General features: G+C 39.1%; 1 protein-coding gene across 15 annotated transcripts in view; it reads left to right on the top strand.

Moving 5' to 3' along the window:
• RTN1 (reticulon 1) overlaps window positions 1-6,331 on the top strand; it is a 495,935-nt gene extending 489,604 nt beyond the window's left edge. For all 15 annotated transcript variants that reach the window (XM_054240000.2, XM_078335057.1, XM_078335059.1 and 12 more), the window contains one exon: window positions 5,531-6,331. In XM_054240000.2, coding sequence (XP_054095975.2) covers window positions 5,531-5,573 — 43 coding nt within the window. In that variant the 3' untranslated portion in view covers window positions 5,574-6,331. The remainder of the gene's footprint in view (window positions 1-5,530) is intronic.
• Window positions 6,332-12,514: the final 6,183 nt, after the last annotated feature.

The raw sequence follows: 12,514 nt of genomic DNA, 5'->3' as shown, positions 1-12,514 counted from the left end.
TATTCAATATTCTGCTTTATTAAAAAGCTAACCTAATCTTCAACTACAAATACATATCACCAAAGGACTAGACTTTTTCACAAAAACTCTGTCTAATTATATGATAATTATGTGGCTGGACCTAGGTGGGGGTCAGATTAGAGAGAGGTATTTTAGATAGCTAAAGATGTATAATAACAAAATAAGAAAGGCCAATCACACTGAAGTTCCTCTGCCATTAGATTATATGTGATCTGCTTCAGTTCTCTCCTGAAGTTTATAAACTTTTGTTTTTTACTGTATATTATTCACATTTTTTTTCTCTTGAATTCATTAGGAACTCATAGGGTTCTGTGTTGAATTTGGATCTGTGAGAGATCTACGACACATTTCAGAATGCCTGAACTTACCAGCTTGGACCCAGCTGTAACCAATACCTAATGAAAATCAACACATTAAGCATAAAATAATCATTTTATTTTATATTAAGAAATGGTAGCATAGCACAGTATGAGACTTGGTGGCACCCGAACCTGTGGAGCCTGTTTAAAAATACAAATTCCAAGACCCCACATAGACCTATATAATTAGAATTTCTAGGATTGGAGACCTGGAATTTTTATTTTAATGAACTTCCCAGGTGACTTTTTGGCAGCTAGAACTGTGTTTATAAACTACATTAAAGAACACCAGAATAGGGGTTTGGAAACTGGAAGATAGAAGTTCTAGACCTAAGTTGTCCAATACTTAGTTTGGGGATCACAAATCACATCTATTACTTTTTCATTTGGTTTGTTGGTTGAATCCAAAAAGAGGAGTACCTGTTATGTTCTGGAGACTTCATATGACAGGTACAGAGGGTATAAAGATAAATGAAATGATCTCAGCCCTAAAAAAGCTCTTAGCCTAGTGGTACAGACACAATTGTACAGAAATAAACTATAATAAAATATGATAAATATAATACAACTGTATGAGATACGAAAGTCAGAGAGATGAGGAAACCATTGTTCCTTCCTGGACAGGATAGTGGAAAGCCATTAAGATAAGGTGGCATTTGACCTGGGCCTTGAAGGATGGGTAAACAGTCATCAAGTGGATGATGAGAGGAAAGACATTGCAAGAGGAAGAGATAATAAAGCAAAGACAGAGAAGCATGAAAATACCAGTCCCGTTCAAGAGGAAACTGTCAACCAGAGTGTCTAGAGCTTAAACGAGTCAAAAAATCAACTAGAAGGAATTTAGGAAGAGAGGCTGAGGCCAGGTGGTGAATGCTCTGTGGGGTTTTGACTCCAACCCAGCAAAACATGGCCAGCCCTTGATGTTTTTAAGCGGGGGATTGATGTCATCAGATATGTGTTTTTTAAATATCACTATGGCAGTTTAGTGAGAAAAGAATTGGAGAGGGAAAGACTAGAGATGTCTCTAGGCAGTTATCATAATTCAAACAAAAGTGACAAGGGCATGGCCTGGTTAAAACGGAGGGAAAAGAGAGATGGCAGAGAATATAACATATATACAATGTACTTGTTAAATTACAATTGGAAATCAAGGCTGTGAAAAGGAATGGAAAGGAAACATGTTAGCTGTGACCAATACGGCTTCTGTAATTGAGCTTCAGGTAGAGTTGGCTCTTAGCTTCCTAGTAGCTGGGACAGAAAGAGAAACTTGGCAAGTTACAGGGTTTTTACTATCTATCAAAAAGGAGGAAAACAACAGTTCTTCAAAATAACCTGTTTTGCCTGGCACTATATTTTGAAGGAAATTTTTTGGTGAGATCTTAACTCTAAGGCCTCTTCAACCTCTGAAATTCTAATTCCACCTTAGAATAATTCCAGCAAAAGAACTTCCACCATTTTAGTGGAACAGTTAAGAGCATGATTGTTAGAATCAGACAGACTAGGTTGAGTCAGTTTCTAGCATTTTTAGCTGTATGAGCTCATCATAATGTTATTTGACTGTAGGAGCCTGTTTCCTTATCTGTAAATTGGAAATGTTAATGCCTCTTAGGATTCTTGGTGGTTAAGTGAGGTAGTGTCTGTGAAGTATTTTTACCTGGAGGTAGGAAACCCTCAATATTATATATCATTGTCATCATCATCCATCCTATTACTGCTTAGAGAACAGTTCATGGGGCATGGAGGTAGAGGACTGGGCCAGTAGACCCTAGGGCCACTCTCTCCTCCATACTGAGTGACCCCATCTAGGTCATTTTACCTTTGTGGTCTCAGTTTTCCAGCTTAAAATGGGGGTTAATAATATATAATAACACTTCTTAGAGTTTTGAAAGTGAGAAAAAAGGCCTCAAATTTCAAAAGGCAAAATAAACATTGTAGAGGAAATTAAAGCTTTAAGTAAGTGACACCATAATAAGAAATCTGCTTTAAGCAAATACAGTTCCCTATGTCTAGGTGAGTTATGTTTTAGAGTGATAAGATAGCCTATGACTTTACCTAGAAGCTGTCTTGGTGACGTTTGATAAATCTCATGGAGTAAAGGACATCCTGAAAACTGAAATTGGAAAGCTGTCCTGATCTTCAAATGAGAAGAAAGAAAAGATTCTAGGCATTAGCTCTGATAAATTGAAGGCCTAATTTCAAGCAAAATCCAGATTGAATTAGTAAAACTGTAGATATCCAGAATAGATCATTATATGGTCACTAAACCCTAGGCTGATATAGACTGCCCTAGTCAGTGAGTATTCTGGTTTTAGTGGGGGTACTCAACAAGTCTTTCTGTTGTCCTTGTGGAGAAAAATGGAGATGTATGATCCAGATGATAGCACAGGTGGTAGAATTCTAGAAGGTTGAATAGTAGACCCTAAAGACCCTAAAGATGTTCATTAATCTATCAAATATGTGTCTGAGGCAAGGTATGTGCCACAGGGCCCTGCCTTTGATACCATTACTTTCAATCCCATTACTTCCCATGACTATGCGAGGACAAATCAGATATCTTTATCAAAGTTCCAGGTGATGTACAGTTTGAAGTGGAAGCAAATTCAGAAGACAGTAAGCTCGAGATTCAAAATGAATCTTGAGTAAGCTACATTGCTGAATTGAAATCAGCAATGAAATTAATAAGGAAAGTAAAGTCCTACATTTAGGTTTCTAAAAAGTCAACTTTACAGATATAGAATACAGGGAGGGATAGATGAGAAAGGGAAACAGTAAGTGTGTATGTAAAAAATATGTTGGGGGTTTTAATTGATTGGTCACAGCCAAATGTAAGTCAATGATGCGCTGAAGTATCTTTAAAAAATAAATGCAAGTTGAGTTGTTATTAGCAGGAGTACAAAGTCTAAATCAGCAGAGGCCACAGTCACATTATATTCTATATGAGCCATCTCATATCTGTGTTCAATTTCAGGGTTGGACATTTTAACATATGCATTAATACATTGGAGTAATGCCACAAAGATGACCAGGGTACTGTGGTATTAGAAACCTAATAGTAATGAGCAGTGAAGAGCAAACTTTGCTGGGGATGATTACCCTGGAAAAGAGATGACTTTAAAAGGACACCATAGCCATTCTCAAATACTTGGAGGTCTAACATTGTAAAAGGAATAGGATTTCTCTTTTTCTCTAAAGAGCAATGAATGGAAATTTTAGAAGTTCTGAGATTTTAATTTAATATGAGAGAAAAGAGTAATGACTAGAATTGTTCAATAAGAGAACTGTCTGCCTCATAAAGGAGTGAGTACCCTGACATTCATTCAAGTGTTCAGATAGAAGTCAGGTAGCCACATCAATGCATGTGTCCTCTCCTGGCTCCTCCTCCTCTTGTCTACCTCTCTTCTGGTCCTGTGACCTCAAAGGTTACTTCTGTATCTAGAGTTCCAAACTTGTGTCTCCAGCCCAGACCTCTTCAACTAAGCACCAGGTCTATCCACTTCTTTATGTAAGGTTTCTCTAAAGTGTCTCATAGACTTTTCAGATTCACATAGCCAGACGTCTTGAAATCTCACCCCAGAACTTGTATTTCCTTCAGTCATCACTATCTTGGTCAATGCCATTTTCACCTGGTTTCTCAGACTAAAAACCAAAGAACCTTCATTGATTACTCTTCCTCTAATCCTAGCCTGTGCATTCAGTTCATCAACAGATTAGGTGGGTCCTGCAGTCTATCTCCAAACTAATCCTGAGACTGTTCCCGTCTTCATTTTCATGTCCACCATACAGTCCAGCCATTGCCATCTAGTACTTGGACTGCTATGGGTGTTTCTCCCTCCATTCATTGCTTCTACTCCCATTTCCCTATTTTTTTCACACAGCCACCATCATGATCTTCTTACAACGTTAATCAGATCACATCACTCCCCTACCTAAATTCATCAATAGCTTCCCATCCCACAGGGGAGAATCTAAACTCCTTACCACAGCCCATGAGCTCCAACGCCCACCATCTGGTCCCTGCCTGCCCTTCAGACCTCTCCTATCCATGCCCCAAACACATGGGCTTCCATTCTGCTTGCCACCAGCTTGTCCTCTCTGTGATGCCTCTGCACTTCTTACTCCCTCTTTCTGAAACACTTCACATCTAGATCTTTGCCTGATGGCCCCTTCCTGTCCTCTGAGGATCAGTTTCTCAGATGAGTGGATTTAAAGGGGTACTTCCCACCTTACCACTGTGCCCCTCACTGCCTGCCATACTGCCTTGATTTTCTTTATAGCCGTTCTCGCCATCTGAACTTCTATTGTCTTCTGGTTTATTTCTGTCTCCTCAATCCCTACAAGAATGAAAACTCCACAAGAGCAGGCATCTCTTCCATTTTGTTGACCACTGAATTGCAGTACATGGAAGAGTACCTGGTGGCACAGAGGGAGGTCTCAATCAAAATCTGTACAATAGCTCATAAATCTTTAAGTTAACAAAACACTTTCAGTGTAAACCTATCCTAAAATCATGCTGCCACATTGTGAGCATCGCAGAATTTCAGGGACCCTGGAGATATCTAGTCTGTGCCCACATTTTAATGATGAGTATTTAGGACAAGAAAAGTCCGTTAGTTTGCTGGATGCCATGCAGCTAATTAATAGATCTACCTGAGACTAGGACCCAGGTTTTTAAATTCCAGTTTTGGGTAGTTAGACTGCTCTGAGGGTGCACATAGATTCCTTTTCCTATGTCCAACACAGGAACAGATTACATCCCTAGTTATATAATCATCTCTAGTTGTGCTCATCTTCCTGGCACAGTTAGTAATAGCACTTTCTCTTTCTGAAGTGTCCCAGATGGGGGATAAATGATCACCCTAATTATATCACAGCTTCTGTAATCCTGAAACAAATCAACATGTTCATCCGCCTAAAAAGATCTAAAAAATGTTGTGCCTTTCTTCCAATTCCCTTTTTTGTTGTTATTTTCATTATCCAGTTTTTACTTTCTTATTGCTTTATGTAAGAGTATTTACAGACATACATATGTAAAAACTATATCTTCTGGAATATTAAGCTCTTCTGTCACTTAGCTAATTAAAGCAACAACACATAAAATGATTTCATTAATAACACTTGTGATTTACTACCTTTTGATACTATCTTTTTAGGATTCAGGCTAAAATCCCAGGCGCTAAGAGGCACGCTGAGTAAACTGATATCCCACCGGGGACTGGACACAAACAGGAATGTCTGAAGTGGTAACAGCTCTCTTCTTACTCGTTACTGCAAATTGATTGTGCCCCCTTCCCCCCAGTACCATAATCTTAGAGACAAACCTTAAAACAGCTGTTTTTAGGCTGTTCCTTGTACTCTTAGGATATTTGAGTCACTTGTGTCAACCACTAAAATATAGAGAAAAGTGTATTAGATGTGGTTTTTAATTTTGTGTTACTAAAAAAAGTGCATGATGGTGAGAGCTCAAGTTATCTTTCCTTCTTCGGTGTTCTTCTTCTCTTCTCTGCAATGCTTCTGTAGCTTCTAATGTTCCCGTGGCTAGGCCTTTCCTGCCGAGTGCTCTGATGCAATAGTGGAAATCGCTTATATGTCCTTGGGTTGCTGGTTGGATTAATCTTTAATAACAATATATAGAATTGTAGACTGATGTTTTAGCGTTTTTCCAACACACACAACGTAAAAATAAAAACAGTCGACCGTACTTATGGTAATCAGTTTTGTATAACTTAAAATAATTAAATAAATGAATAAACCCAAAACAAACATGCAGTACTTTTGTTGTATGGGATTGGTGGGCTGATTTACATGTATGGTTACTAAAAAGTGCCAGCATGTTAACTTTATTACAATTTGTATTACTTTCTCTGTAGTTCCTAATGGATTCAATTACGAACTCTGGATATTTGCACTTATGTACTTGATACTGAATGCATAAATAAATGTTACTAAATGTAGAATGTTTTCCCTCTTTCTCATGCATGGTCTTACTGGAAAATACAAAAGCTCAAAGTGATGAAGTCACTTGATGACATTCTGGGAGGGAGTAACTGCTCACCTTATTCTTCTCTCCAGGACTGCAGAGTCAAACCCCAACCTGGCTTATGGTTTTTCTGGGTCATTAATAGAAAACTGAACAGTGGTAAACTGTAAATCACTCTTTATATTTTACTGTGTGGGGTGGATGCAGATATTTTAAATAGTTTTTTAAAAAACTTGAAAGTGATATAAATCCTTACATAAACTGTACAGCAAATATGCGGCAAAAACAATTGTAATTGCTGTGAACACACCCTTGTAGTAATTACTTTTTAACCACCAGATGTTTGCTAAGCCCTAAGAAAAGGGCTGTGAATAAGAGAGATGACAATTGCTGTCCTCAGCATGTAAAGTCTTCTAATAATTTCCTCACAGCTTTTTGGACAAGTCCAGTTGCATATTTTGTTTCACTGCTACAATCAAACGTCAAAGATGAAAAGGTAGAAGTGAATGAAAGGAGTAGCAATTGGAGAAGAAAATAAATGATTGCTTATAAAAAGCTGCCTTTTACCAGTTTTACACATGGGTTCAGTAAATATCTGTGGAGTTATCCTCCTGTGCAAAGTGGTGTGAAGATTACAAGGGTCACTTGACACTGTGCCAGCAGCCAGATGCTCTGGTCACTGTGCTGGGGGAGAGGGTAGGTGGCCATGTGTAAATGCTAACTAAGAAAAGGGTAGCATAAAGCAAGAGCCGTGATGCAGGGCTTAAGCAACAGAAGATTCTCAGGGGAGGGGAACTTCAGGGCTGGGAAACCAGATGAAGAAAGGCTACCCAAGGTGAAGAAAGAACATGAGCTAAAGAGCCAAGATGTGGAATGTGAGGCATATGCAGAGAATGGTGAGTTAAACAAGCTTAGATGGGTTGTAATGTTCTTGAGGTGGAAATGGTGGTGCCAAATAAGGCTGGAAAGGTGGGTTGAGATCACAATGGGAAGAAACTTGGATGCCTGTGCCAAGGAGTTTGGGCTTCATTCTCTACATCTCAGAGAGTCACATAGACACAACAAAGGTGCAAGATACTGAAGGCTAGACAAACAGAGTGATAATTGTAACCTAACTCTACATAGGTGCCAGATGACTAGGTCTTTATTAGAACAGCCACAGGAAGACTAGAAAGATGTTCCCCTGTCCCTGATCCTTGATGTTAGCCCAGCATGCCAAGCATCCACCATGGACAAGGTGCAGCTAACAGATGATGTGGAGGGATATTGGACTGGAGCTGGTGACCGACTGGCCTTAAAAGTGAGTGCCTCCTTGAATTGTGCACCCAAGGAAGCTTGGTTGCCTCATCCTAGCCCAGCATGAAGACTCACTGATCAGGAGGATGCAATGCCATTTTCCAGGACAGAGAGCCCAGAAGAGGTGATTTGGGGAAGGAAGATAGTAAGCTTACTTTGATGCCTGACTGTTTTCTTAATAGATAACTAAATTTAGAAGAGGATTTTCTTTTTTTCACTCTCTGACCTTTTAGACAAAGTTTCTTCTAAATGGCTTTATTGTATGGAATTAATCTTCAATATCTGTATCTGTAGCATTGTCCCCCGTCTATAGGCCCAGAATTCCTTTCCCAGGCAGCTGCTCATTAGGAAGGTTTAATTAGGAACTCTGTTTGCTGGCAGTGGTGGAGAAGATTCCTAAGGAAACTCTAGGCTTACAAAGTGATAGGTATGGATGTGGATTTTTCACAAATGGAACATGGGGCACATTATTCCCTGTTTCCACAGGGAGCATCAGCCCAGGTGATATTCCAGATGATGGAAATAATATGAACAGATGAGAAGAGGACCAAAAGCAGAGCCCCTGGAAAACCCAGAGTGAGTGAGGTGATTCTGAAAGCTGTGAACAGTAGAAAATTCTTTCAGCTGGTAGATGAGTGAAGTCAAGAGGAGCAGGTGAAGAAGCTGGATAAAGCACAATAGTATATATATCCTCTGCTCTTTCTCCACCCATGTTGGTTTCTTAGGGTTGCTCTACCCAAGTTCCAGAATCTGGGTTTCTTCTTCTTTTTTTTAATGGAGTCTCGCTCTGTTGCCCAGGCTGGAGTGAAGTGACTCAATGTCAGCTCACTGCAACCTCCACCTCCCAGATTCAAGTGATTCTTTTGCCTCAGCCCACCAAGTAGCTGGAATTACAGGTGCATGCCACCACACCCAACTAATTTTTGTATTTTTAGTAGGCATGGAGTTTTACCATGTTGGCCAGGCTGGTCTCAAACTCCTGACCTCAAGTGATCCACCCACCTCAGCCTCTCAAAGTGCTGGGATTACCAGGCATGAGCCATCACGCCCAGCCTCAAAATCTGGGTTTCTTAAAACAACAGAAATTTATTCTCTTACCATTCTGGAGGCTAGAAGTCCAAACTCAAGGTGTGGGCAGGGCCATGCTCTCTCTGTCTGCTCTAGGGGAGAACTCTTCCTTGCCTCTTCTAACATCTGCATTTGCCTACCATCCTTGGTGCTCCTGGCTTGCAGATACAGTACTCCAGTCACAGGGCCGCCTCCTCCCTGTGCATCTTCAAATCGTCTTCCCTCTCTGTCTAAATTTCCCCTTTGAATAAGGACACCAGTCATAGGGGAATAGGGTCCACCCTAAGAACCTCACTTTAACTTGATTATCTCTGTAAAGACCCTGTTTCCAGTAAGGTCACATTCTGAGGTATGGAAGTTTGGGGCTTCAACATATCTGGTTTGAGGGTGGTACACAGTTCCACCCGGACACCAGCTCAGGGCTCATATGGACCCTTACCCTACTATAAAGAATTTTCCGCCTGGTGTAGATCCCAGACCTATCTCTGCATTTTTTTTCCTTCTGTCGGGAATCACTGCTGAGAAGTAGTCGCGCAGCTTTCTACCTCACCCAAATGCACGTGGGGTATGGTGGATTGCTGGGCCTTGCTTCACAGCTGCGAGGTTCCAGCAATCACCACATTGTCCTTGCATAGGGCTGCTCTGAGCATCAGAAGATTAGCACTCTCTTCTGTGTGCAGAGAAGCAGGTAGGGAAGACAGAGGAGCCACCGCTAGAGCTCACACCAAATGCAGTCCTAGTTGGAAGGGGACTAAACACCCTCTGATCCACCTGCCTTTAGACGCCAACCTGCTTCCCTAATGCTTGATGCTGGCACCCTCCTCAATCGGATTTTTATTGTATGATTTTATTTTTGTGGTTTATCTTATGATTTTAATTTTTCCTTAATTCAATACATTTAATATTAAATTCAATGTTACAAAATCAGTCTGGCTGGCCACATTTTCTGTGATGGGTAAATTGAAATGAATTCATGTGCATTCTAGGTCATCATAGTCTTTGAAAACAATTCTGCTAGATCAGCTGTCTCTGTTTTCTTCCTAAAATGATAAAATGGTCCTTAATAATTAACACTGCATCTTTGCCTGCTTTCTCTAAACATACAACTGCTCTGGATTTTGCTTTGCAGTTTATATCTTTATAAAACAAGAGAAGCCATCACCAAATTATGACAAGAGTCAAATTAAGTGAATAATAGAGGCCTCTGTCAAAATAATACTCATAAAAATTAAACAGTTCATATGAAGGGTGACTTTTATCAACTTTTATTTCTAGCCATCACTAACAGAAATGAAGTAGTCAAATACAACAGATGAGACACTAACCTTTTTCAAAAAAATACTCAAACATTTTAAGTAACTAGCATTTAATAATAAACCAATCACATTGAATTATGTCTTCCCAAAAGTGATTTTTTAATGATGCATTTGACATGTTAGAATTAATATATTTAAGACTGCTTTTTAAAATGTATTATTAAAATTAAATTTAACTTTTTTAAATAAAATATGGTTTCAGCATCTGCCAGCCAGTTTTCAAGTACTTAATAAGCTCAATGGAGGAAATGCTTACGTTTGGCTTATGAATCAAAGTGATGGTAAAATGTACTTTGTCAAAATTCCAGTAGTGAATAGATAATTCTCTTCTTTGTCAATGGTAAACCTTTGTTCTCTTGACTTATAAAGCCAGGGCCGGTCAATAAAAAGGATGTGTGTGTCATGGAGACAAAGAGGAATGAATGGGGAGGAGCATACAAAATGGAGTACACAGATTTGCCTCCAGCTTTCTGGAGTGGTGCTTCATCCTTTCAGCAGAACATTCCTCAGGAATACCTGGCCACTCCGCACCCACAGTGCCTCTCCAGAATTCTATACTTCCCTAAAACATGTTCCTGGAATGCTTTCTCTGTGGTTCAAGAAGCACATGCAACCATGTGGAAGCCCTCTGCGCTTCAAGCCCCCACTTCCCTACTATCAGGGAAGCGCCCCACTGGGAGTGCATTGTAAATGTGCACCCCTTCAGTGGAGACGGTTCAGAAGCCAGCTTTGCAAGCAAAGAATTTCTTTAATCATGTATTTCATCTTAGAAGTTAGTGTGAAGCTGTCTTCCATTGCATAAGACATTTGCATTTACCTTAATTTAAAAACTCTCCCCCTCCTTCTGTATTAAGTTGATTCAAGGAGAATGTACCATGTTTCTCTTTTTACACCAAGTTGCCCTAGTTTGAGATAAATGGTTTTCAGTAATTCCAGGATGCCATGAAGGCAGTTTTGGTTGGAAGGTGAAATAGGTTTTGACCCTTGAAAGGGGGCTGCACCATGACAACAGACTTGGGAAGACCATGCTGCATCTTAGCCAAGCTTGGCTTTCTTCCTCTCAGAAACTCTGTGAGTGTCCGTCCTCCAGAAAGATGGGCAAAGCCCTTACTTGCAATAGCCAGCAATAATAAAGGGAGGATTTTGTTATCATATCTGTATAAAATTATCAGAGATATTCCCAAAGGCATACAGACAATGTTTTTTACAATAGAAAATATTGAAAACAATCCTAAAGTGCCAAGTGTCAAGCAATTGAATAAGTAAATTATAGACCTTCTAATGAAAGGCCATATAGCCACTTAAATCATCTTGGTGAATATTTTTTTTTTCAAGGCAGAGTATTACTCTGTTGCCCAGGCTGGAGTGGTACAGTGGTGTGATCTCAGCTCACTGCAACCTCCGCTTCTCGGGTTCAAGCAATTCCCCTGCCTCAGCCTTCCATGTAGCTGGCACTACAGGCACATGCCACCATGCCCGGCTAATTTTTTGTATTTTAGTAGAAACAGGGTTTCATCATGCTGACCAGGATGGTCTTGACCTCCTGACCTCGTGATCCGCCTGGCTTGGCCTCCCAAAGTGCTAGGTTTACAGGCATGAGCCACCATGCCTGGCCTTGGGAAATAATATTCTGACATGGAAAACTGTTCATAATATAAGACCAAGTGAAGAAGGTAAGCTATAAAATAATATAAAGTACACAAAGAAACATTAATTAGTAATAATGAAGAAGTCAATATAGAAAATATGAAGAAGGTACAACAAAATATTAAATGTAATTATCTTTGAAAGATCATCCTTTCTCTTTGTGTATGTGCTTTTTAAGGTTTTTAGATTGTTTACATTCGTCTGTGGTCTTTTTCTCATTTTTTAAAATTGAAATATTGTTTCAAACCCCATACCTATCAAAACCAAAGCTATAAAAATGAGTGAGAAATCACCCTCCAGTAAATAACATTCTCTCATTTGGTTTCATTTCTTGTTCAAATCAAAATTTCAGTTTTTCTTACCTGCATCTCTGGTTCACACCTGCACCCATGCCTTTTTCTGCTAATAGGTAAACTAACTTGTGGGTGTCAAAGGAAGACAATTTATGTTTCAAACCAAAACTTGTTCTTTTTACATTGTTGATTTGCTTTATATAACTAATAATTGTTCTAATTTATTTATGCCATTGTTATTTTTAAATTAAATTTTATTTTTTCAATAACAAAAGTAATATATATTGATTATAGAAAATGTAAGTGATGCAGATTCTCCTATTCAAAGAAAATTGCCATTGGCATTTGGAATAAAGCCTTTTTTCCCTAGACATTTAAAATAATTGAATTTATATTATCTATACAATTTTTTAATTCTGCCTTTAAATTTAAAATGATAACATATATTTGTACATTTCATGTACATTTTTCTGTGGTATCTTTCTTACTCAAAGTAATGTCGTATTAGATTTCTCAAACACACTGGATTTTTTTAAG

The sequence above is a fragment of the Callithrix jacchus genome, chromosome 8 (assembly GCF_049354715.1).
Source record: "Callithrix jacchus isolate 240 chromosome 8, calJac240_pri, whole genome shotgun sequence".
In the NCBI taxonomy this organism is placed as follows: Eukaryota; Metazoa; Chordata; class Mammalia; order Primates; family Cebidae; genus Callithrix; species Callithrix jacchus.
The sequence above is the reverse complement of the archived record's forward strand: the minus strand, read 5'-3'. Positions and strand labels throughout refer to the sequence as shown.